Source organism: Lontra canadensis, unplaced genomic scaffold (assembly GCF_010015895.1).
Source record: "Lontra canadensis isolate GAN:19392208 unplaced genomic scaffold, GSC_riverotter_1.0 scaffold122, whole genome shotgun sequence".
Classification (NCBI taxonomy): domain Eukaryota; kingdom Metazoa; phylum Chordata; class Mammalia; order Carnivora; family Mustelidae; genus Lontra; species Lontra canadensis.
In genome coordinates this window covers 4,814,636-4,838,979 of record NW_022631116.1, presented here as the reverse complement: position 1 = coordinate 4,838,979, position 24,344 = coordinate 4,814,636, and the positions used below count along the sequence as shown (strand labels likewise).

At 53.6% G+C, this 24,344-nt stretch overlaps 2 protein-coding genes, 1 non-coding gene and 1 pseudogene across 8 annotated transcripts in view; 2 read left to right on the top strand and 2 right to left on the bottom strand.

Annotated features, from left to right (window-relative positions):
• MPRIP (myosin phosphatase Rho interacting protein) overlaps window positions 1-7,295 on the top strand; it is a 141,252-nt gene extending 133,957 nt beyond the window's left edge. For 3 of the 6 annotated variants that reach the window (XM_032841273.1, XM_032841275.1, XM_032841274.1), the window contains 3 exons: window positions 1,004-1,166; window positions 2,135-2,220; window positions 6,801-7,295. In XM_032841273.1, coding sequence (XP_032697164.1) covers window positions 1,004-1,166; window positions 2,135-2,220; window positions 6,801-6,872 — 321 coding nt within the window. In that variant the 3' untranslated portion in view covers window positions 6,873-7,295. Of the gene's footprint in view, window positions 1-1,003; window positions 1,167-2,134; window positions 2,221-2,773; window positions 2,840-6,800 lie in introns of all 6 variants that reach the window. The other 3 variants (XM_032841278.1, XM_032841277.1, XM_032841276.1) reach the window with 3 other exon arrangements.
• Window positions 7,296-16,024: 8,729 nt separating this feature from the next.
• LOC116857333 lies at window positions 16,025-17,165 on the top strand (annotated as a pseudogene).
• Window positions 17,166-19,007: 1,842 nt separating this feature from the next.
• Window positions 19,008-19,176, bottom strand: LOC116857357. Its single transcript, XR_004380737.1, has one exon. It is a non-coding gene; the product is annotated as a U1 spliceosomal RNA (small nuclear RNA).
• A 1,569-nt stretch (window positions 19,177-20,745) lies between these two features.
• On the bottom strand, window positions 20,746-23,859 carry PLD6 (phospholipase D family member 6). The gene is made up of 2 exons (XM_032841302.1): window positions 23,320-23,859; window positions 20,746-21,082 (listed from the first exon to the last, which is right to left on the bottom strand). Exons 1-2 carry the CDS (start codon window positions 23,759-23,761, stop codon window positions 20,835-20,837), a joined length of 690 nt encoding a protein of 229 aa, XP_032697193.1. The 5' UTR covers window positions 23,762-23,859; the 3' UTR covers window positions 20,746-20,834.
• Between the last annotated feature and the right edge of the window lie 485 nt (window positions 23,860-24,344).

Here is a 24,344-nt window from a genome sequence, read left to right as displayed (position 1 = left end):
CGGTCTCCGAAGCTCACAGAGGCCCTTGTGCGCTCAAACTGTAGGCTCTTCTGGAGCAGATTTCATTCTTATGGGGAATGTGATTTCAAAATTCAGCTCAAGAGGCACCTGGGTGGCTCAGTGGGTTAAAGCCTCTGCCTTCGGCTCGGGTCATGATCTCAGGGTCCTGGGATCGAGCCCCGCATCGGGCTCTCTGCTCTGCGGGGAGCCTGCTTCCCTCTCTCTCTGCCTGCCTCTCTGCCTACTTGTGATCTCTCTGTCAAATAAATAAATAAAATCTTTAAAAAAAAAATTTTTTTTTCAGCTCAAATTAAAATACCAGCCTGTCAGCAGGTGTAGTAAAACTGAGGTCTCACCATGTCCCTGTCCTCCGTGCCTCCTCTGGGCTTTGGCAGGGACCGAGAGACCAGAGACAAATGTCGTCCTGGAAGGTGAGAGCTTGGCGAAGCCCAGCTGCCTCCACCAGGGCATTCTTGGAGGAGATGATGGCGGCCCTAGTGGCCATTCAGTCACTTAGGAAGTCCAAGACCGGGGCCGTCTGGCTGGCTCCATCGGTTGAGCATCTGTCTTCAGCTCAGGTCATGATACCAGAGTCCTGGCGTCGAGCCCCTCGTCGGGCTCCCTGCTCAGTGGGGAGTCTGCCTCTCCCTCTCTCTCTGCCTCTCCCCCCAGCTCACGCTCACACGCTCTCTCTCTCTCAAATAAGTAAATAAAATATAAAAAAAAAAAAAAAGGAAATCCAAGACAGAGGGGGTTTTCCAGGAGGTCTGCGGTGGGTCAGGGCCATTCCTGTGTTTGCCAGAGCTCCTGGGCTTGCTCGCCTTGCGTCCGACAGAGACTCTGGGCTGTGCCTGGTTCACTTCATACTGAGTGTCGTCTCTGGAAGACGGGCGTCCGGCTGCAGATGGCAGCCCCCAGTCATTCTGCGGCGCGTTCCCGCCCCGCGGAGACAGACTGCCCAGCCTGGCCCTAACTTCCGCTTGCTTCTGCCCTTATCCCCAAGGACAAGAAGTACGCTAGTGACAAGTACAAGGACATCTACACAGAGCTCAGTATTGTGAGGGCAAAGGCCGACTGTGACATCAGCAGGTTGAAAGAGCAGCTGAAAGCAGCGACGGAAGCACTGGGTGAAAAATCCCCAGAAAACACCCCCGTGTCAGGATACGGTGAGTTCCAGACTGTTTCCGCTCAGCCAGCCAGGCGTTTGTGACCGCGGTGGTGCTGGAGGGTAGGTAGGGACCAAGGTCACTTGAGTAGCTGTTGGAGGACGAGTCGGCTGTCTTTCTGGAATCAGGCGATACCCGGGCACCACTCAGAATCAAACTATAGACTAACTCCGGAAGCTAGGTCGCCAGGTGACAACAGTGGCTGCTCCTGAGGGGGACCCCAGGGTGGCCCGGGCCACGGAGAGAAGAAGGCTTAGCATTTTCGGGGGGAGCGCGGAGGTCCTGTGAGCTGCCAGTTGACCTTCTGAAGAACAAGTGCAAGGAAATGTGCGAACAAGGAAACTTGCCGCAGATGGAGGCCGGTGGCTTCACGATACAGTGAAATACCAGCGGTTCTTAAGAGAAACCAGGTAGAGGTTTCTGTTTGGATGTGGAAAAAGATCGATAGCTATACAAAGTAGAAGCCCCACCCCAGCAGGACACATGGCATGGGGGGACCCAGTGTACGTTGGGTTAGAAGCCGTTTTTAAGAAGTCCGAAGGACTTTACCCCAAACTGAGTGGTGGTTGTCTCAGTGGGAGTGGATTGCGACTCTCGCTCTTCTGCTTTATGACACTGCTGGGTCGCCGGGGGCGGGTGGGCAGTAAATAAGTAATGGGGCAGTGGGTCCATGCAGCAGCCCCAGACAGAAGGTCCTAACCCACGCCCGCCCGCCCTGCGCCGTGCAGACACAGGCAGCAGGAGCCTGGTGCCGGGCCACACGCGTGCCTTCTGGCCGATCTGGTGCTTTGCGTGCTCCCAGAAGGAGCTAGTGTGTTTTATGGTCATTGGCTTTGTTTTCTCTTAAAGTTGTTTAAGGAAATGCCATAGCTGTGTGGTGGTAACAGTAAGCCTGGGAGATGTCTAAACATTCTGTCTGGTTCCACAGGTTTTATAAAACGAAAGTAATGGATCTATTTTCCCTTCAGATATAATGAAATCTAAAAGCAACCCTGACTTCTTAAAGAAAGACAGATCCTGTGTCAGCCGGCAACTCCGAAACATCAGGTCCAAGGTGAGTCTGGGGTGCAGCCCCAGGGTGTGTGGGGCTCTCGGACGTTAGAGAGGAGCCAGAGTCAGAGCCCACCACGGGCTGCAACAGGGGGTCCCCGGTCCCAGAACTCCTCTGGCTCCACATGCCTACCTTCTGGGCCAGTTCTGGCAGGCCAGTTCTGGTGGCTTCGAGCGCTGTGTCTCCTTCATGCCAAAGTGGAACCGACTTCTGACAGTGACGGTTGAGGGTCCAGGCCTACAAGAAAGAAGCAGGGCTTGGAGCGAATTCGACTTTGGACCTCCGAGGCCAGATTTTTCCCCCAGAAACCCCTGGGCCTGTCCCACTCTGTCTGTACTTCTTCACGTGGCCCTCGTTTAATCCTGATGCCGCCTACCTTCCAGAGAGGAAGCAGCCTACACCTCCTCTCCCAGCCACAGCGTAGCGCCCCCCAGCGTGTCCCCTGCCCGCTGCGCGCCTCTCTGCGGGAAGGACGGGCGGAGGGTGGGAGTGATGAGCATGTTGCATTTAGGATTTATTGTGTGTGTGTCTTATTTTTTGCTCTTTCCTCTGACAGTCCGTAATTGAGCAGGTCTCATGGGATAACTGAAACGAGCCCGCTTCCAGGTCCCCTGTCGTGTAGGTAAACCACCTCTCACCACCCACCCACCTGCCACCCTCGAGGGGGCGGCTGCCTGCATGCACGGCTCACACCTCCACAGCAAGCTCCTGTGTCATTGTTCCTTTATCTGCTCCGGCAAGCACATACACCGTCCTGGTCAGTCTCTGTAACCTGTTCTGGGGACTTCACTGGCCCTTTAATCTCTTACCAGAGTTGACCCTTTGCTGAGGGGAGCTCCCCCCAGCTTGACAGGTGGCCCATAGCAGCAGCGTCTTGGGTAGGCATGGGCCTGTGAGCGGCCCCCGCCACTGGTCAGCGTGCGTGACGATTGATATGTGCATTCCACGTTCTCTGGGGAAACCCATGTTGCCCTCTGTCAGGAACGGCGCAGATAGACCCAGCAGCCACTGACAAACAGAGTGTCCCATCGCTCAGAACCCCCACCGACTCAGTTCACAGGCCAAGGCAGGACAGAACCTGGGTTTCAGGGAGCCAGTGCCTTGTGGGCATAGCCGGGAAAGCGGCTCAGCAGAGTGAGAGGACTCGCGGGGACTGGGGCTGTAGGGTTACCGGCACTTTTTTGGTTTTTGTTGGAGGAAAACGAAAGCTTCTCTCTGGGTGCCACAGATGGCAGAGGTATAAAGAAAGGAAGCAGGGGCACGGAGGTGCTGGCTGAGAAATGAGAAACATTTGCCTGTTGGCAAACACGCAGGAGGACGGTGGGCCCCGGCCCAGAGCGCCCCAGTCCCCACTCCAGGCTACGCCCCCAGGTGCACAGCCGCTCCCTCCAGAGCGTGCTTCCGGCCGAGCTGACTTCATCTTATGCTCTGACGAGAAGGTTAAGGGCAGCAGGAAGAACCCCAGGACTGGGCCGTGCTCCTGGAACAGGGGACACTGACATGAGCTCAGGGCCACACAGCACGGCTCATCTTGTCCATGTGCCTACGGCTCACTCAGGCGGGAGCCGCAGGCCAACATCCTCTGGCTAAGGGGCGCGAGCGCAGTGGCTTCGGTGACGTGGGTCTGCTTTAGGAAGACTTCTTCTGAGAAAATCTCAAGTATCTTGAATCTAGTCGGTTTGGCTTATATTTGTTCTTCTATAGCCACAAATCATTATAACCAAATGTGGCTTAGGCTTGATTATAAACTTGGTTTGGGCTTTTTCTGTAAACATGAAAAACATTCTAGTTAGTAGAAGTAGAACTTGTTCTTTGCTTTATGGTTTTCTTATCAAAGATTCTGTTTTCTATTTGAGATTGAACTGGAGCTATTGTAAGTTCGCTGTTAGTGATTTAGGCCGTGTGCCCATGCCTCTAAAGGACAGTCAGTGAAAAACTTCTGCTCTCTCCCTTCTGGAAACCCTTGCGGCAGTGCGGCCGCCCCCGCAAGACAGATGTGTGTGTGTATGTGTGTGTGTCCGACTGGGTGTGTCCGAGTCCCTGTGGGGGATTAAAAATACACAAGATTCTGGACAAAAGGGCAGAAAATCAGTGAAAAGACCTTTATCAATAAGGGCCTTCTCAGGGGCTGTGCTGGGAAAACCTTTTATGCCAGCCAGGGAAGAGCTAACACCAACGTAGAAAGTGGGGAAACTGTCAGGCACACCCACAGAGGTCTGACTGGGCCTCCAGGACACCCTCAGACTCACAGAAGTGCCAGGCCCAGACAGGAGTGGGAAGAAGCCCAGGAGTGGGGTTTTCCAGATGTCTCTGAGTGCACGTTGAGCTTGGCCGAGTTTCCAGTGTGTCGGTGGGCAGGCACAGTCCCGCTAGTGCGTGTAGAAAGACGGGACCTTGCAGAGTCCCTCGGGACTCATGTTGTGATGCCAAGCGAGGCTGGACCTGTTCGCAGTGTCAGCGGGCGCTCACTCTCACACATGGCTGTCCTTTCCCTGACCGTGTTCGGAGTTCCCCGCCGCCGCCACAGGAAGACTGGGGAATGAAGCTGCCCAGAAACGGAACCTGTCCTTGGTGCTGTTTGATATGGGATCTTACGCATACCGTCTTCTGTCCTTTATCGACTTTTTGTTTCTATATCCTGCCTCACTCAGAAGGCTGGAAAGTCTCAGCGCCCGTTAAGGCAGGCTCTGCTTAAGAGCTTCATGGCTTTTCTGGTATTGAGACCAGAGCGAACCTTTCCCCATGGGTTCTCATGAAGGCCCCTGTCTGGTAGTGTGAGTATGGGGTCACAGAGGCGCTTGGTGGGGAGACCGGCCGTGTGGGAGGAACGAGTCCGGGGAGCCACGGTGTACCCAAGGACCCTCATCTGGATGCACAAGGCCATTGTGGGGCTCCATTCTTCCCACCCTTACAGCTCTAGTGTACATGGTATGTGGCACTGGGCGCACAGCTTGGGCTGCCCCTCATCGCCCTGCTCCCCGGCTACAGTCATGAGCACAGCAAGGACTCTGACAGGGCATGGGGGGAGCACACGCCGGGCAGGACGTTCGCCATCCTTTGAACGGGCAGAACAGAGTGGTGTGGCACCGGACAGGCCTGCCTGTGTGCCTGGCACTTAGGTGTGGGGCCTCCCGCATCGTGGCCATGCGTGCGCAGCACATGTCTGAGACGACCTGCTGTGCACAGGGCAGCTTGGCCTGAAGCACTTGGGAGAAGACCCGAGAGCATCTGAGACAATTACGTGCATTAAGGGAATCTCAGGTTTCAGGTTCAGAATGGGACATGGATTTGCCCCCATCCCCTACCTGCTGAGCCCACCGAGTAGCAAGCTTCAACAGTGACCCTAACCAATTGCTTACGTAGAGGTCCATGTGGACCAGTGGGTTTCAGAAAGGTTCGCCATAGAGCCCTTTATTTAAAAAAAAAAAAAAAAGTTGGCTTTATTCATTTACACACATAACAGCTCCACGGTATAGAAAGCAAGCAGAACTGTTCTCTGTGACGTGGGGGGAAGCCCCTTGCAGGCGGCCAGGTCCCACGGGCTCCACTCACGGGCTTTGACACATCAGGCCGAGCCACGTCGGGACCCCCGAGGAGCGTGTTGCAGCTGGAAATGGCAGGCTGGGTGCTCCAGGCCCACGGAGCAGCCTGGTGCTCTGATTCAGGGGTGAAGCTGGCGTGGTCATCGGGGGCCTGTACCCAGGTCAGCTCTAGCCCGTGCCAGCCCCGGGAACTGGCCGTCTGAGGCTGGAGTTGAGACTTGCCGCGGAGATCCCGTGGCCGCTAAGACACCAGTCCTATCCGAACCAGTGTCGGAGTCTCCCCAGCCATGCTCCGAGGAGATCTTCCTGCCCTCACCGAGAGAGCAGATCTTTGGCAAAGCCTCTAAGAGTAAAGCGGGACATATTTTGTCCCCCTGGTAGCAAAGTGTCACTCATCCTGGAACCCACAGATATAAACTTTGCTGAGGTCACGCGTGAAGAGAGTATTGGCTTCACATGCTGAAAATTGTAGTAAATATGTTGACGAGTTCCCAGGTCCCCGGTAACAGCCAATCCCGCCGGGCTCTTGCTCGGGGAGTGCCAGGAGCTGGCCTTAGGGGGCAGGCGCGGCCGGGGTGGGGGCAGCCCGGGGAGGAGGGCTCCGCAGCCACACGCCGCCAGCCACGGCCGGCAAGGTCTGCAGGCCGCCTCCCAACGCTCAGCGTCACGGTCACGGAGGAAGTAGAGGTGGACAGACCCCCCCGCACCCCGGGAGAAGGATGTGGACGGGCGGATTTCTAGTTCTTGGCACAGCTTTTGCCCCTGGCTGAACCGATCTGGTCGCTGCTTGTCTGAAGAGCCCTAAGCTCAGAACTCAGCTGCTCACACACGTGGTCTGTTTCTCTGGGTTTTTCCTTTCTCATCCGGATAACACCATCTCACAGGGGACGGCTCTCTCCTTAGCATGCCCCACTAATCTCTCGAGGAGCCCCTCCTGCCCCCCCCGCACCCCGGCACCCGCACCTCTGCCTGACTGCAGCCGCGCGCACGGCGCTGGCCGGGCGGTAACGGTCTCTCTCTCCTGCTCTCATCTCCACCCAGAGTCTGAAGGAAGGCCTGACGGTGCAAGAACGCTTGAAGCTCTTTGAATCCAGGGACTTGAAGAAAGACTAGCCGCGTCCCGTTCCACTTGAACTCACACCCCTCCCAGCCTGCGGCAGCACTACCCGAACGCTGCTTTTTGTCTGTACCTTTATTTTTTATTATTGTTGTTGTTGTTGTTATGTTGTCATCATTAACTGTGGGTATGGATGCATGAGAGACTGGTCTATGGGTTGTTCACACCGTTCCCTGCTGTGTTGATTCCAGCTTCCTACGTCTTTGTCAAAGCTTTTTTTCCCATGGTATTCTCAAACTAGCCAAGCAGCGGGGGCCAGGAGGGCCGTCCGCTCCCAGCCAGGGTCTGCGCAGAGCCCCCGCCCGCCGCTGTCCACCGCACTCGCTGTCAGTATTAAGGCCCAGCAGCCTGTCGATAAGCTAGCTCGTCCCGCCGCGTGCAGGGTGCGGAGTCGGCCCAGGCGGCTCCCGCTGGGCTGCGTGTGGTCGTCGCGGGGAGAGAGCAGGGCATCAGGTGGCCGCGCCGACCACTCTCGCGCCTTCGGGAGGAGCTGGAGGAGCAGGTGGGGCCGTGGCCCGGAACCTGCACTCACCGCCTCGGGCTTGGGAGGACAGTGCTTTGTACTCGTCCCACTCCTTCAGCTTAGAGCCACACCCCAGATCATCGTGGGGAACCTTTCACGACCTGGAAAATGTCGAAAGCAGCCATTCCTATTTTTGTTTGTTTTTTATTAAATCTTGCACAAAACCCCGGCCCCTCTCATTCCTTCCTACGCTCGTTGCTTTCTTGGTCACTGGCAGCCCTGCTCTCTCCGTAAAGACTTGTAAGTGTTGCCCTGCGGCCCCAGGGTTTCAGACGGAGCTTGCAAGCGGTGATGAACTCAGTCCTTGAGGGGGAAGCCTGCTCGGGCGCTGAGCCTTTCTGAAAGAAACCTCCACGTTGCTTTTGAGAAGGTTGAGTGAAGACCCCTATGTTAAGTCAAGAAGAAAGTAGAGAGGATGTTGGAATCAGATGAAAACTGCCCTTATTACCTGTTTTTAACTCTAACCTGAGCTCTGAAAAGTTCTCTGGCAGTGTTCAGAGAGCCCAAAGTAAACCTAAACCAAGAGAGTTGCTTTTTCTACCAGTTGGAGTGAGACCTTGGAACTGTCAGGAAACGCAGTGGTTCTCAGGAGTCTCCTGCCCTGGGGTTTCCATCGCGGCCCCGGGAAGACCAGCATCGTGTTAAAACAAGGAGCCCAGGCGAACGGCAGCGGTGCCGAGGCCTTCAGGGTGGGCAGGAAGCATCGGCAGAGAGTGCGCGGGGGTCCTATTCTGGTCTCGCTGTGTCAACGCTTGTTAGGTCTGCGGGCCCTGGAAAAGGCACCATGCCCTGTCTCTAGATTCAGTTAAGGCCAGGGTCACCCGGGAAAGCCCTGGCAGGGCCTGGGGCATGCCCTCTTCTCACTGGAATAATCTCTGCGCTCCCCCTGGCACTGAGCCTTTCCCTCAGCAGCTTCCAGACTCTTAACCCACACCTGTCACCCCTTGACTGCTTTTCTCCATGTTTTCAAAAGCAAGAGAATATTAGGTCTGGTTTTTTTCATCCTGCTGCTCAGACACTGCTCCCTGCACCACCCCCCTGTAGATTGGTGGTACTCTTAGAAGGGACCATGATTTTGCGCGTGTGCCTCTCAGAATGGGAGCGTAGAGAAGGGATGCTCGGCCCCCGGGGCCCATTCCCCAAAACGCTGTCTAATGTGTGTGTTCTCGCAGCAGAGAGTGTGCTGTCCCTCAGGATCTGATGGGACAGGGGCCGTGTCGCCTGGCCTCTCTGCCGGCTCCTGCTGCCCTGGGTACTCTGGCTCTCCTCCAAGCAGCCCGCTCCCTGCCTCCGGCCCTCCCACCTTCCCAGCAGGGTCACTGTGCCGAGTCAGCCCGTGGCTGCAGCGCTCTGACCAGGTCAGAGAGCACCATATGCGCTCGTCTTCATCCCTTCCCTTCGGGGTTCACCCTCTAAATTCTGGGAACATGAGTGCAGCATGTGGAGGTCAAAGGCAGAGACAGGGAAACCCCTCTTTTCACCGCAGCCTCTGAAGGCTCCTCCTCCTCGCCCCAGAGACAAGAAGTCATGGTGCTGGGGCTGCTACCCTCTGGAGGTGACCAGGAAGCGGGCTAGAATTGGGGGAACTCTGGCTCCTCTCCAACAAGAGGCTGCTCCCGTCGCAGCCTCCCGAAGAAGCCCCGAGCCGAGCCTGGTCTTGCCGAGCGTCGCAGTGACCATGGCTGTCGGACTCTAAGGCCTGGGACAAGCTGCCTACTGAGGGGCCTGTCCTCTGGCTGGAGGGAGCAGGCAGAACAGAACAAAGAGGGGTTCCGATGAGCACTTGTGTGTCCCACCCCAGTCCCCACTCCGCCCTGCAGGCCCCCAAGCCCCCCAGGAAGAATTCAACCACCAGGTTCCAAAGAAAAGAGTACAGTTGAGGAGGTGGAGTTGGTTTCTGTGCTGGTGGAGGAGGGTCCTTTAGGGGCTGCAGATGGGGTCATGTGGGTGATTGTCAGGGGCACTCCCACCGCCCCTGGGGTGGACCGCACAGCGGGAGTGTCCGCCCTGCCCTGGGGACAGGGGGGTGACATGAGAACAGGGATCGAGTCTGTGCAGTCATGTTTTCTTTCCTGGTCACTGGTTCATCTGTAACCCGCTGGCCCCTGCAAGTCAGCCCTGCCAGACACATGCAGGGGGAGACCGCTCCGCTGGCGGCTCTCGGGAAGGCAGCGGATGTTTCGGTGTGCACACGGCCGCACTCAGGGCCCGCGCCCTGCTGCTCGGGCTCCTTCGGCGGCGCCTGTCCGGGGGTGAGAGCCAGCCTTCCGGGCCCAGTGGCTGCCTGTGGCCCCCGTCGGCACCGTGGCAGTGGCTACGAGAGGTGGCAGACGGAGCACTCCGCCGTTGGAAATGGAGGCATGTGCCATTAGGCATCAAAATGGGTCTGAATTTGAGGGAGGAAGCCGGGGCCGTCCTGGGGTGACAGGTGGAGGCCACAGTGGGGATGTGTGGTTTGTCAGGAGACCAGACCAGAGGCCTCTCCCTAGGACTCCAGCAAGTAGAGAGGCAGAGGACAAGGGAAGTGTGTCACCCGCTCACTGGCGAACAGTGAGCCAGCAGGGGTTTCACGAGAGCCGGGCTGGGAAGGGGGGAATTGCAGTGTGTAACCGAACTGTGACCCTCCGAGTCTGCCTGAAGGGGAGGCTGACAGATGAGGCCGGGAGTCGAAACTGATGGCACAAAATAAACCTCTTTAAAGATCTCATTAATACTCTGGAACACTGACTGCTGGCCTGAGGATGGGACGTGACCCCTTTTGTCACTGCTGCCTGGTGCTCCCCTTGGCAAGTCTGTTTTTCAGCTCATCCCGGGCCTGAGGCAGCTCATGAGGCCGCCCCCGCTGGGCCTGCGGCTCAGGGCCTCCCCCTGGACCCCCTCTCCGTGGCCATACAATGACAGCTGTACCAGGCCCCACTCGCTTGCTGGCTAACCCCCCGGGGCTGTTCCCCACTCTCCTGAGCCAGCCGGCAGGGAACTTCTCCAGAAGGTTCCTCCCTCCCACCGCTGGTAACTTCCCCTACTCCGGAAGGCCCCTGGCTCCTTGGGCTGCCTCGCCCTGCAGGCTCCCGGCGGGGACAGCTCTCCTCTCCCCTCCTCCGTGCCCGCTGGCCAGCTTCATGGCTGACCTCATGCCTGAGTTCGGAGGCGGTTCTCCAGGGACCCAAAGCCGTTTTCAGTTAGAGTGGAAGGACTGTAACCCATCAGCCCATGCTCTTAATGTAAGAGGATTCCTGGAAGGAAGTTTCCTCCTCATTGTTCTAAAGAAGCTTGGAATTTTTAACACTTTCCATTCTAGACACAATTTTAGAAAGCCAGAAAACTAAAACCAAATTCAGTGCCACCCCCCTGCTTTTATCACCAGGAGAGCCTGGATTGGGGGGGGGGTATTTTCAGAGGTTCACAAAGGACAGGGAAGTATGTATAGTATTCCACTTAGCAGGAATTAGATACTGAAAGGGAAACAGCTTGGCATACTCACCGGAAGCTTCAGTCACGTGGAATCCCTCCCACCCTGAACACACCGAAACTGCGCCATGGCTGTGTTTTCTGTTAGGCGTCTGCTGGGTCACCGGGTCTGAACCTCTGTCCCAGCGCCCGGCCCCACAGCCCCGCCCTTCCCACTGGCTCGGGAACCGGCTGGTGCAAAGGCTTCTGAAAGTTCCAGTGTTGGCACACTGCTCTCTTCCTCTTGGGCCCCTCTGCCTCGGGTCCCTGTTGAGAGAGGAGGCCCTAGGCACCCAGCTAGCCCACCGGCGACTGGGAAGGAACACTAGTGGGCCTGCCACGCGCTTCCCACCTGGGACTTTCTCCGGCCTTTCCCTGCCACCAGATCCCTAAAAGGTGTGTGCTTAGACGTTGCACGTCTGATCCTAGGAAAGGTCTTTTTACCCACCTGAGATTGGGCCAAAAGCTAAAGTCCTTGACTGTTCTCAGCACCGAGTAGGACACTGTGGCCACGTCCCGTCTTCCATGGCCACATCCGCCCAGTCCTCAGAGTGCTGTTAGGACGTGGGGCCTGTCGTAGCTGGGAACCGTGCGCTCTGGTCGCATGCCCGGACGCACTCTTAGCCAGCTCATGCTTTCCTCAGTTGAAGACTGAAGTTAAGAATCCCCCTGCAGTGAGTCTGGTGAAACCACTGCTTTGGGATCCTTTGCTGGGAAGCCATGACCCACATGCAGAGTGGAAACAAACAGTATCGCCGTTTCCCGAGGGCTCTGCTGGGAGAGACCCCACCTCATTCTTGTGCCCTTTGGAGAACAAGTTGCGAGTATTCTTGGTTCTTTGTAAAGGGAAGAGGGCTCCTGTCTCCGAGTGTTTCAGCAGAGTAGGAGGAATCCGTCAGTCCCCCACCCCCGGTGTAGGGAGCCAGGACGGCCGCTCAGATGCAGCCCAGGCCCTGGTCCTCTCCGCGTCTACACAGGCTTTGGGAAGAGAAGCCGCTGTGCGCACTGTGTGGACGCCAGCCTCTCTGCATTGACAAGCAGCTGTGTTTATTTTGTTTAAAATAACCTGTATATTATCTAGAGTGAGCAGTGTAAATATTACTCGGAAGTTACCGCAGGGATTTTTTGTGCGTGTGACAAAGTTTGTGTGGGTTTAAAAAAATAAAATCCTATGCAGACCTCCCTTTGTAAGCTAGGGCGGATGGCTTTGAGTACAACCTTGAACTCCACCTAACATACAAGGAAATGTTTTCATGACTGATGTATCTTTTTAAAAGCTGTGGCCACTTCACGGGGGGCTTGTAAAGAGCATATGACCATCTCTGGGATGACAGCAGGCCTGCCTCCGTGCCCGCTGGCCGTGCAAGAATGCCGCAATGCTCGCCGCCAGAGCACTCCGAGCTCTGCAGGGAGAGCAACGTGGGGAAGAACCTGGTGGGGCCGTCTTCCCTGCCCTGGCCGGGCTCGTGGACGACCTGGAGGGAGACGTCATTTCGAACACAGTTGTGGCAGGACTGGCCTGAATGGGTGACCTGGGAGCTCTTGCCAGGCTGGGCGTCTGCATCTCCTCAGCTCCTGGGTTCTATGGTGGGACGGCATCGAGGCACCAACCTGGCCACACTGTCGTTTTACTGCAGGCATCCATGGCCATGTGCGGCCACAGCATCTCAGAACTGGATCGTCTGGTACTCAGGCTGAGCCAGGAGGGCGTGCGGGGGGAGGCACACAGTCCGTGGCGGCCGGTCGGGGGGAGACTTCCCAGGACACAGTTGGAACACTGCGAAGGAGCGGAGTTCTGGAAAGGCCGTGGTCACCAGCACGGTGCACCTGTCCCCGTCACTTGTCCCAGGCCTCTGTCTTTGCCCTTTGCACTAGTAACACACATTGCAGTTTTGTTTCATAGGAAGCTAGGAATAGGTCATATAAAGAACACTAAAGTCATTATTGTGTCACGTTTCTATCACAAAACCAATTAAAGTGGATTTTAGGATTTACCTTTAGTATTAACGACTTATCTACTGATTGATTGTTAGGACTTAAAACCAGTTAAGTGGTAAGAATTCATGTGGTTTTCCTAAGTAATATTTATAAAATGTAAAGTTTCTAAGTGATTCCTCAACGACTGTAATTCTTTAACTTTTCTCACTACTAGACTCTTCTATTGGCTTGAATGTCTCAGGTCAGCTGTTACGGACACAACGGGGAGCCGTGGGGGGAGCTGACGCAGGGACAGAGTGGAGTGTGTGCACGCTGTTTTCTGTGACGAGTCGGGACATAATCCACAGCGTTGGTTTCTGCCACAGCGAATTCTTTCAGCCGTCGGGTGATATTCCAGCCACAAGCGTGTATGATTCTAACGGGTGTTTAATTTCTGTACTAACGCTAAACGATATTGTTCACCAAACCCAAAGTGCCGTGCGGAGGTGCACAGAGGCCCATGGAGTGCGGGCGAGCCCTGCGTGCCGGCCCGCAGGTGCGGCGGGGCCCGGGGCTGGTGGGCATCCCGTGGGCTGCACCTTCCTCCCCAACAGACGAGCCTGGCCAGCCGAGCCGCCCGCCCTCTGGGACGATCCAAGACGGTGATGGTGTTGTTGCGGCTTTTTTTTTAATTAACAGAGTTTCTGAACGACTGTTCGCTACAATTTGAAGTGTTACTTTGTCAGAATATTTATTCCTTTGTGTGACATGCTAGATTCCCACGGATGTCGCTGATCATTTCTACTTTGTAAATATTACCTAACTTTACATAAACTATATCATAATAAACTATTTTTGCATCACCCTTTGCATGCTGTGAATGAGGTTTTGTGTAGTGCAGAGACATGCAAACTATGCATTGAGGTCAACATTGTCAACATTCAGAAACTCGTCGGTAGCCTGGAGACTTCTACTGGAGTTTTGCTTTTACTTTTTATCATCTGCTTATTTTATTTTTTTAAGATTTTATTTATTTATTTGACAGAGATCACAAGTAGGCAGAGAGGCAGGCAGAGAGAGAGGAGGAAGCAGGCTCCCTGCCAAGCAGAGAGCCCAATGAGGGGCTCGATCCCAGGACCCCCAAGATCATGACCTGAGCTAAAGGCAGAGGCTTAACCCACTGAACCACCCAGGCGCCCTTCATCTGCTTATTTTTAAACAGTGTTTGCAGAGTTCAGGATTAGTTGTCAGCGTTTTAAAATCAGACTTTACATCATGAATCTACTGAGGGGACATTGGCTCGTAACAGAAACCTCCAGGGGAGGCCAGAAGCACCGTGTGAAGTCCTGAGGAGAACAAGGAGCTACATAACTAGCAACCAAGAGCTCGAATTCTCTCATCTCTGCCCCTTTATAATTACATTCATCTACAGTAAAGTGTTACTCTTGGTTTTAAAAGAGAGAATATATAACATACCTCATGACCAAATCCACACACACACCCCCCAGGAACAACCCAGCATTTCACAAAACAACACACCCTTACTAGAATATGCTATTATGTCTACATTCTATTTAATTTTGTTAAAATTCTGATTGTGACCTACTGAATGGATTTAAAATAAGAAACGAGTTTTCCAATATTGCCACAACATTTGGAATGAATTATGTGGAAATGTGGAATTATGTGGAAATCCAAAGTGTGATTCAAATACACATACACAAAAATTAAAATCGGATTCTACCTATTAGAAATCAGCTTACGGAATTCACAAAACTTAGAAGAAATAGAGTACAGACATATAAAGGATACATACTTCCAGTATGCTATTCCAATTATTTAAGGATGTTTCAATAATTTTTATCCATTAAATTCTAGGCACTGGTCCGATGTAATGGTATTCTAATACATCTAATGCACTTTTGTTTTTTAAGCTCTGTAAGCGCGGTTATGAACATCAGTTGGCATTTGGAAAATCCAGCACCTTTTCATGATGAAAACACTCTGCAAACTAGGAATAGAAAGGAGCTTATTCAATATAAAGAACAGCTATTAAAAAAAAAAAAAAAGACAACTAACCATACTTAATGGTGGAAAACTGGGGGCGCCTGGGTGGCCCAGTGGGTTAAGCCTCTGCCTTTGGCTCAGGTCATGATCTCAGGGTCCTGGGATCGAGTCCCGCATCGGGCTCTCTGCTCAGCAGGGAGCCTGCTTCCCCCTCTCTCTCTGCCTGCTTCTCTGCCTACTCGTGATCTCTCTCTGTCAAATAAATAAATAAAATCTTTTAAAAAGGGTTGGGGGGTAGAAAACTGGAAGGTTTCTCCCTAAGGTCAGCAACAAAACAAGGATATCTGTTCTCACCATGTCTATTCTGGAGATTCTAGCCATGCAAGAAAAAGGAAAGACATCATATTGGAAAGGAAGAAGAAAACTGTATTTGTAGATGACATGATCTTGTATATGAGAAATCCTAAGGAATCCACCCCCAAAAAAATATCAATTAAAACTGATAACGAGTTTTGCAATTTTGCAGGATACAAGGTTCATATACAAAAATGAATTGTATTTATTAACAATCTGAGACACATTAAGAAAACAATTCCATTTGGAATAAAATCAAAAAGAATAAAATACTTGGGAATCAATTTTTTTAAGAAAGTGTAATACTTAGACACTGAAACTGTGAAAGACTATTTAAAAAAGATGAATCCTATGTTCATGAATTGGAAAATGTGCTATTGTTAGAATGGTAATACTTCCCAACCTTGACCTACAGATTCAACGCTATCCCTACCATGACCCCAGCTGCTTTTGCAAGAGTCATATAGAAATGTAGCGACCCAGAACAGCCAAAACAATGTTGGAAAGAACGAAGTTAAAGGACTTGCTTACTGGATTTCAAAACTTGCCACAAATGCTAAGTAGTCAAGATAGTGTGGTACCAGCATAGGAACTGACCTGCAGGTCAATGAACCATAATTAATCCAGAAGTAAGGACACCTGGGTTGCTCAGTTGGCTAGGCCACTGCCTTCGGCTTGGGTCATGATCCTGGAGTCCTGGGATCGAATCCTGCATCGGGCTCCTTGCTTGGCAGGGAGCCTGCTTCCTCCTCTCTCTCTGCCTGCCTCTCTACCTGCTTGTGTGTATTCTCTCTCTCTGACAAATAAATAAAATCTTTAAAAAAAAAAAGAATCCAGAAGTAAGTGATTATATTTATGTAATCAATCGATTTTTGACAAGGGTGCCAAAACCATTCAACGGGGAAAGAATAGTCTTTTCAATAAATGGTGCTTGGACAACTATTCACATGCGAAAGAATGCCGCTGAACCCCCTTCCTCACACCGTACAAAAAAAGTAACTCGAAATGATTCACAGACCTGGCCCGGAAGTGGGCAGGCCCAGTGAGAGACAGGGATGAGAATGAGCATCAGGAGGACGTGGCACAGACAGCCATGTTGACGCCTCACCTTTCCATTCTGCTGCCTTTCCCGCCACCACTGACCCCCAAGGATCATCTGCCCTTCGGTGCAGATTAAGAGCAAGTAGCAATTGGGCGGACAAGAATGGCATTGAAACATGTCCAGCAACAAGTCCTTTGGAGGATTTCAGAAAGTTTTTTTTAACATGACAGTGCTGAACGGAAATGCAAAATGAAATTTGCTGTCCACTTACCACCAAAGGCATAAACTGGGAAATGCCCTAGTTCAGCTCAAACAGAACCAAATTTTATATGAAATTCTGTTTGTCATCAAGTGGCTGCGGAATGTGGCCTTGTCGGCACTGGCCCACATACCAGTCCTCGTGGCTGCAATGCCCGGCCTGCGGCTCTGGCACCCGAGCTGGGCTCTGTGGGGTTGCTGCTGAGGAGCCTTGGAAAACCAGGGGCAGGATGCACTCTGCTGCAACCGAGGGGCTTCCCCAGCTCATAAATGCGAATTTTCCAGCAGACCCCCGAAGGAGGTCTATTTTTGGCTACCCCGTCAGAGGCCATGGAGCTGATTTGTGCCTGGAGGAATCCTGGAAAACATAAACCTGGTCAGCATTTGCTCCATTTTGCACCACTGTGCTCTGTCCTTGGGGGAGTAAAGAGCCTCTCGTGGATATTTGTAGACAGAGCAAAGTGAGCAGAAGGCTTATGATGGACCCATCTTGTGAAGTCCTGACCACCTGATCAAGGAGAAGACCGGTTCCTTTCAGACGGGCAGTCACCTCCTGATAACCTCCTCACCGTCTGTTGTTTCTGATTACGAGAGGGTTACGATCACAGGTTCTATTTCATGGCACATCACACATTCTGCATGATTACAAGAATGCATGAGAAACTCCAGGTAAGAGAATTTCTTCAGAATTATAAAATTGTTATGAACAGAACTGCAGGGGGAAAGTATTTGAAAACACTGGATTGCACAGTGCTAAAAGTGCATAGTGGAATCGTAATTGGGTCACTTTCTGAATCTATAAAATCTGAAAAAAAAAAGTTTCATAGGCTGACACGTAAGAGCTAAGAGTATACGACTCAGAAACACAGAAGCCAATCTTTGTGACTTTGGGCTGTGCAAGTGTTCCTTAGATAGGACACCAAAATACAAACAGCAGAAATGGAAAAAAAAAAAAAACCCTGGCAAATTTAACTCTATCAAAATTACTAACACATAGCTACACACAATACCCAAGAAAGTGAAAAGACTACCTAAAGAATGGGAGAAAATCTTTGCAAATCACATGTCTGGGGGCACCTGGGTGGCTCAGTGGGTTAAGCCTCTGCCTTCAGCTCGGGTCATGATCCCAGGGTCCTGGGATCGAGCCCCACAACAGGCTCTCTGCTCAGCGGAGAGCCTGCTTCCTCCTCTCTCTCTGCCTGCCTCTCTGCCTACTTGTGATCTCTGTCAAATAAATAAAATCTTAAAAAAAAAAAAGTCAGTGGTGGTTTTTTGTTGGCAGGGATGCAGAGAAGAAGGAACTCCCAGACTTTGCTGGTTGGAATGTAAAATGGTGCAGTCGCTTTGGAAAAGTCTGGCAGGTTCTTGGTAGAGTTTTAGGACCCAAAAATTCTACTCCAAGGCATATACTCAAGAGAAATGAAAACATGCTTCCACATAAACGCTTACATGTGAATGTTTCCTTTACGTGTAACAGTGGAAACCACTGAAATGTCCATCAGTTGATGAATGGGTTCCAAACACGTGGTCTGTCCACACGACAATATTATTCAGCTACAAGAAGTGAATACTGACACGTGTTACAAGAGGGACAGCCCTCAAAAACATGCTGGGGCGCCTGGGTCCTCGGTCAGTTAAGCATCTGCCTTCGGCTCAGGTCATGATCCCAGGGTCCTGGGGTTGGCTCCCTGCTCAGCACAGAGGAGGCTGCTTCTCCCCCTGCTTGTGCTCTACCAAATAAAAATTTGTTTTTGCCTGCTAAATGAAAGAAGGCAGGTGCAAAATGCCACAAACTGTAGGATTCCAGGTATATGATATGTCCACAGTAGGAAAATCCAGAGAGAAAGGAAGTACGTCAGTGGTTGCCAGGGGCTGGGAGTGGGAGAGAATGAGGTACTGCTCTTGGGACATGATTTCTTTCTGGGGTGATGAAAATGCTCTTGAGTCAGAGTGGTGCATACTTTACAGGGGTGCATCTTAGGATATATAAATCCCAATGAAGTCTTTTCAAAAGTGCAATCAGTTGCTTTTTAAAAAAATAATTCAAAAGAACCAATATGTGCTTTAAATTACAATACAGGTGCATGGGTTCACTCAAACCCTCCCAGGGGGTTTGACACTTGCTGGCAGCCAGTCACTGACACACACTACTCCCATGACAGTGGTTTTCCATCTCAAGTGTTGCAAGAGGAAGTTTTATCTTCACTGCAATTCTTTTCCAACCAATTAACTACCACCCGAAACTTGTGAGATTTAATATCCCGCTGCTAAAATGATAAAGATAGCAATATAAATGAAACTATTAAATAAAAAACGTTACGAGATGAGATCCTTTCGGAATTCTGAAAACGTTTCATCCAGGTGGCTCGGCTAGGTCACCTCTGCACCCTGTTACTAACGTGTGCCCGCCTGGCCCGGCCAGAAAGGGCTGCGGTCACAGCAGACACAGACTCTGCAGGGACAGCGGGCTGCCTGTGGGCCCACCATCACAGGGTGGAGGGGAAAACGCTGGAAAGCCCGCCACCAGCAGCCGGGACATGTTGGAAAACGCTTCCTGGTTTCTTGTTGGCTGGCCGGCTGGATCAGGAGAAAGCGTGCACACAGTGCCACACTACCACACAAATGATGCGGTCGCGTTTCCCACACAGGGGACACCGCAGGGGTGAGCAGGCCCGCAGTGCAGTGGCTAAGCCCCACCCTGGGAAAAGCACCTGCCTTACCTGTGGAAAACACAAGTTCCCCCCAGTAGCACGTTCGGGTCTGGCTCCTGTTGGCGGCTCCCATCGTGACCGATGGCTTGGAAACGGCTCCAGGTCGTCCACGCCCCCCAGAATGTTACTTAATAAACAGCACCCACTATCTGAGCAAAGGCAAAGAAACACCCAGAACTACCATTCCAGAACAAGAACATATTTATTTAAGTGTGCCAGAAGTCCAGGACAACCCGGCTTCATCATTCTGAACACGGGCTACAGCTTCTGCTCTCCCTTCAGAACACACAGTGCGGGAAAACACAGGTGAAAAAGCACGTTCAGTGTACAAGCATTTCTCATTTCCGACCTATGAATTTTATAGCTTCAATTACATCAGAAAAAATAACTTGAGGTTTACTTGCCCAACACAGTAAGTCATAGATCGCTTTAGACGGGCAACAACACGCAGCGTGACCGCTCTGCGCGGGCGGCTTGGCGGGCGTGAGCACACCAGGAGTCGTAGGACAAGTCACGCAGCGTATCACTGACACAAACGACAAGATGGCAAAACCATCAGGGGCCACTTGAGCTATCTATAAATAAAGGTACATGTTACAAAAAAAATCCAACTTTTCACAAATGTCCATAAGGTAGCTATTCTCCTAATCACCAGCGAGAGCAAATCCCAGAGCCGACAGTAAGAACACATCTGTGGGACGCCACAGCCCAACACTGGCCTCCCTCCTAGTCAACTCCTCCAGATGGTCAGGTAACTCAGGATTACGGTGAGCCAAAACAGCCAATGAGCCAAGTTCATGGGAACTACACTGAAGGTCACTTCAAAGCACACAACATCAACTTGAATTCGAGAATGTTAACAATTAAAGGCATAAGGAAAGGAAACCGAAGCTTCTGGCCACTCGCAGTCCTCGCTGGCGGACCTTGCACTTGACCGCAGTGAGCACAGAGGGGAAGCGGCAGAGCATGAACATCTTCAGGTGTATTTGTTGTAAAGGGTCATCATGCAAGGAGACCCGGGTAAGAGCACCACCTGCCCGCCGCGGGGGCCAGCGATGCTCACGAGGGGGCCTGGAAGGCAGCTCCCCGCTCCCGCCCCACACCTCTCTCCTCCTGCCTTTTTTCCTCCCCGACTTCTCCCCATTCCCTCTGCAGACTCAAACCCGCCGAGAAGCCCGGAGGAGCTGGTGAGTGCAGACACGAGGAGCCTGCCGCCTCTGGCCAAAGCCAGGCAGTGGTGCCGGTGCCGATGGGAGTGGCCGGGCCACCAGGAGAAGCAGAAAGCATTCCGGAGCCACTGGCGGGGGTGCTGCCGCGGTTGGCCAAAGCATGAGAGTCTCTAGAATCAGGCTGGGGGTCAGCTTGCATGCTGGGTGGGAGCTGGCGAGCTGCGGCCACACGGGCCCCGGGGCAGGAAACAAGCGGGCCCGTGACAACCCATCGGTGTTGCAGGGATGTCCCTGTGCTTTGTCACCCCAAACGCTCTTGAGTTCACGTTAGTGCCGTGTGGACGAGAACAGAGGGTGAGCGGTGGCTTCCTGAGATGTCACTCAGGAGCCGCAGCGCTGGGTGCGGCCCACGCCAGTCTGGAGCCCCAGTCTCCACAGCTTCGGTCTGCTTTCCACTCCGGGGACCAAAAAGTTTTGATACTGGACAGCGCTCGCCCCCCAACTCCGCAGACAGAGGAGAGAGCACAGCTTCAGTGACTCTGCTTCTTTTGTGGGAAAAAGGTATACTTGGTCGGATTAAACTCTTCCCAAATACGCTCGAATTCTTCCAGGAAAAGCCTCACATACTCCTCATCCTCCATAATCAGGACGTTCTCTCTGTTGTTCTGAATGGCTTGCGTGGTCCAGTTGAGGGAGCCGGTGATCAGCACCTTCTTGTCCACGATAGCGAACTTGTGATGCATGTAGCCCAGGTCCTGGTCATGTCGCACCTGGATGCCTGCGGAAAGGGCCAGTCAGCCTTCGCCACCGCCCGCCACACCCCTGCGCCCACCCTCGCTAGTGGCTACGACTCTGCCTGTTTGCTTCTCATCTGGCAGGAAACGGGAAGCTGGGTCCCCCTCAGGCAGGGGGTGGGGGCTGTGCCAGATGGGACCAGCAGAGGAGGGAGGGCCGAGGGGACAGGAGCAGGGGACACACGCAGACACGCACATACTGATTTCACACAATCTGCCTTCCTGCGCAGAGACCCTGCCCGCACCCAGCCCTGCAATCTGAGGGAGGTCTGCCCACCCCCACTGCTCCAGCACGACCCAGCCAGCACAGTCCTGTTGCTGGTTCCGGGACTAGCCGCCTCTGAATCCGGCCAGGGCAACCAGAACAACCGCCGGCAGGGCTTTCCCACCTTCGAGCTCCTGCCCTGCCGATCCCGGGACCGGAACATGCCAGGAAACACCATGCACGCCAGGACTGCACCCCCCTGGGGAGGGGGTGAGCCTGAAAAGAAGGACCGCAGAAGCCAGGCCCTGGGTGCTTCGGGTGAGGGAGTTGAGCAGCACCGGGCCTACCTGCCGAGAAAACAGGTTCTCCCTGGCTGTGCCTCTGCGGCTCACTGCAAAGCCAGTAATGGCTGCCTTTTGTTTTCCCATTTGTCTCTCTCTTACGGTTTTCAGCCTCCCCTAGGGCAGGACCTGTCTGTCCATCCCCCTCTGCATGGACCCTGGAGTCATGCCAAACTCACTGACAAGCTATCTGCTCGGTGAACGAGACCATTAGAAATAGGACTTAAAAAAAAACCAACAGTTTAAAATAGGCTGCTTTGCAATGGGGCCACCAGGCTTCACAAATAAAAATACAAGATGTCCAAATTAGGATGGGATATCAGATAAACAAATAATTTTTGGAAAATAACTATGTCCCATGCAATATTTGGGACGTACACTAAAAATTATTCATGGCTTATATGAACTTCAAATTTACCTGGGGATTTTGCCCAGCAATCCTGCCTTAAACCCTCCTATCCCAGAGGACCTGGACACCACTTCCCACAGCCTCTAATCGACCCCACCACCAAATCCTGTCAGCTCTACCTTCAAAACAGGTCTTAATCTGACCATTTTGGGGGCACCTGGGTGGTTCAGTCAGTCAAGTACCTCACTCTTGATTTTGGCTCAAGTCATGATCTTAGGGTTGTGGGATCGAGCCTGTGTCAGGCTCCAGACTGGGCTTGGAGCCTACTAACATTCCCATCTTTCCTTCTGCCCTCCCATATCTGACCATTTCTGCCCCCCTCCAAATTACCATAGGCTCTCCCATCCAGTGGGACACCCAGAGCACACTGTTACACTGAAGTTGAGGAGGAAATACAGAACTCACAGGTAGGCCCAGGATCTGAATTTAGACCCTCTTCGAAATCATTCCTACTTCCCACTTCATCTGCCCCCACCCCAGAGGCAGAGAAAGGCCAGTCAGAGGTGTATGTCATCCCTGTTTTTTGAGCTCGAGGAACAAGTTAACTATTCACCAACTAAACATTTTAACTGCATTTTTTAGCATCTTATTTTTATTCACTTCAAAAGCTCTAGCATGAAATTCACTAGTGCAGTTAAAATGAAATGCCTTTTTCCTTCTGTAGCCCCTCGTTGTATTAGCCCAATCTTTGCCGTCTTGGGGCACCTGTTCCCAAGCACATAGTCACTGAGAGTCTGTTAGCGGGCAGGCTTGACCCTTCATCTCCTTAGGACTGTCACGCTAGGCCACTGTCATTTCAGTCTGCAACAGTCAGAAACAGCTGACCGGGCTGCATGCCCAGCTCTACCTGCCATAGGCTTTCCCCAGTGTCCCAAGGCCAACATGGATCACGAGAATGTGGGAATCAAAGGAGTGTGGTGGCTTTCCCAGTGTCACCGGGCAGGCCCCCAGCCTCTGAGAACGCCCCAGATCTTCCTCCACCGGCTGGGGAACACATTCAGATATCCGCAGCACAGAAGCGCAACCACGGGGCTAGAGCAGGTGCTCTCTCCGGATGGCCCTGGAGTCCCTCCAGGGTAGAACCAGCCCGACCTCACAAGGCCACCATGGGACATGAAAGGGTCTCACCCATCCTCAGACCCCAGTAGTATCCGCCTTTGACATTGCCCCCTGGGTCAGGTCACGCGCCAGGTGGGGTGTGCTCCCCAGAGGGCTCCGCGAACCTGAGCTCCAAACCTGGGTCCTGGCCTCTGCGGCCTGGCCTACCTGCCTTTCGGAGCAGGCCGATCTGTGAGCCGTTGAGAGCCATGTAGTCGCAGTCGGTGATGACCCGGATGCACACCCCGCGCTGGTGCAGCAGCTGCACCGCACGGCCCAACTGCGGGCTGGAAAAGGCAAAGAGGCAAAGCTCCAGGCTGGCGCGGGCGGCCAACAGGGCGCGCAGCAGGCGGCTGAGCGAGCTCTCGCCGTGGGGCAGGCTGCAGGGGCAGCCTGCCGGGGGCCCCGACGGCCCCTCACCGGGAGCCTGCAGCAGGGCCTCGGTGCAGGTCACCTGCGACGGGAAGAAGAGCACCTCGCGCCGCGGCGACCTTCGCCGCTCTTGCCGGCGCCCGGCCCGCAGCCAGTGCAGCACGGAGGGCAGCGCCTCCAGGGCCAGCGCCAGACCCAAGGTCGCCACGGCCACCACCTGCCAACGTAACCGCTCCATTCCGACTCGGCCCTCCTCGGCCCGCGGCCCACCGCGCCTGCACTCCCGCAACCACGGACACCCGCCGCCCCCCACCAACCGCTACCCCACACGCCGGCGTCCCCGCCGGCCACGTACGTGCGACGCCCTCCAGCACACACGCCACCCGACACGCATGCGCGCCCGGAGCCCTCTACAGCTGCCTCCTTGCCCACCGCGCCTGCGCGACCCCAGGCACGTGCGCCCGCCATCCAAGCACCGCCCACCGGGCCTGCGCACTTGCCAGCCACGTGCACCCGACCTTCCCCTCTACCACCCGCATACACCACCCAATGCGCCTGCGCTTGCCTCCCAGTTGCGCCTGCGCTCTGGGCCTACACAGTCAATGACTCCCCCACTGCGTCTGCGTACCTGCTGGTCTCGTGCTCCAGGCCCTGCCCTTCCAGCCCCACTGAGATCTATGCATTCCGCTATCGCCTAGACACCGCCTACGCCCCGCGGGGCCTGCGACAACCCAGGCCCTCCTCCCTTTGCAGGGTGGTAGAGCAGGGCTGACCTCGCAGTTCACACTTCCCCTTTTGCTTTGGGTACAGCCAGGGAGGAC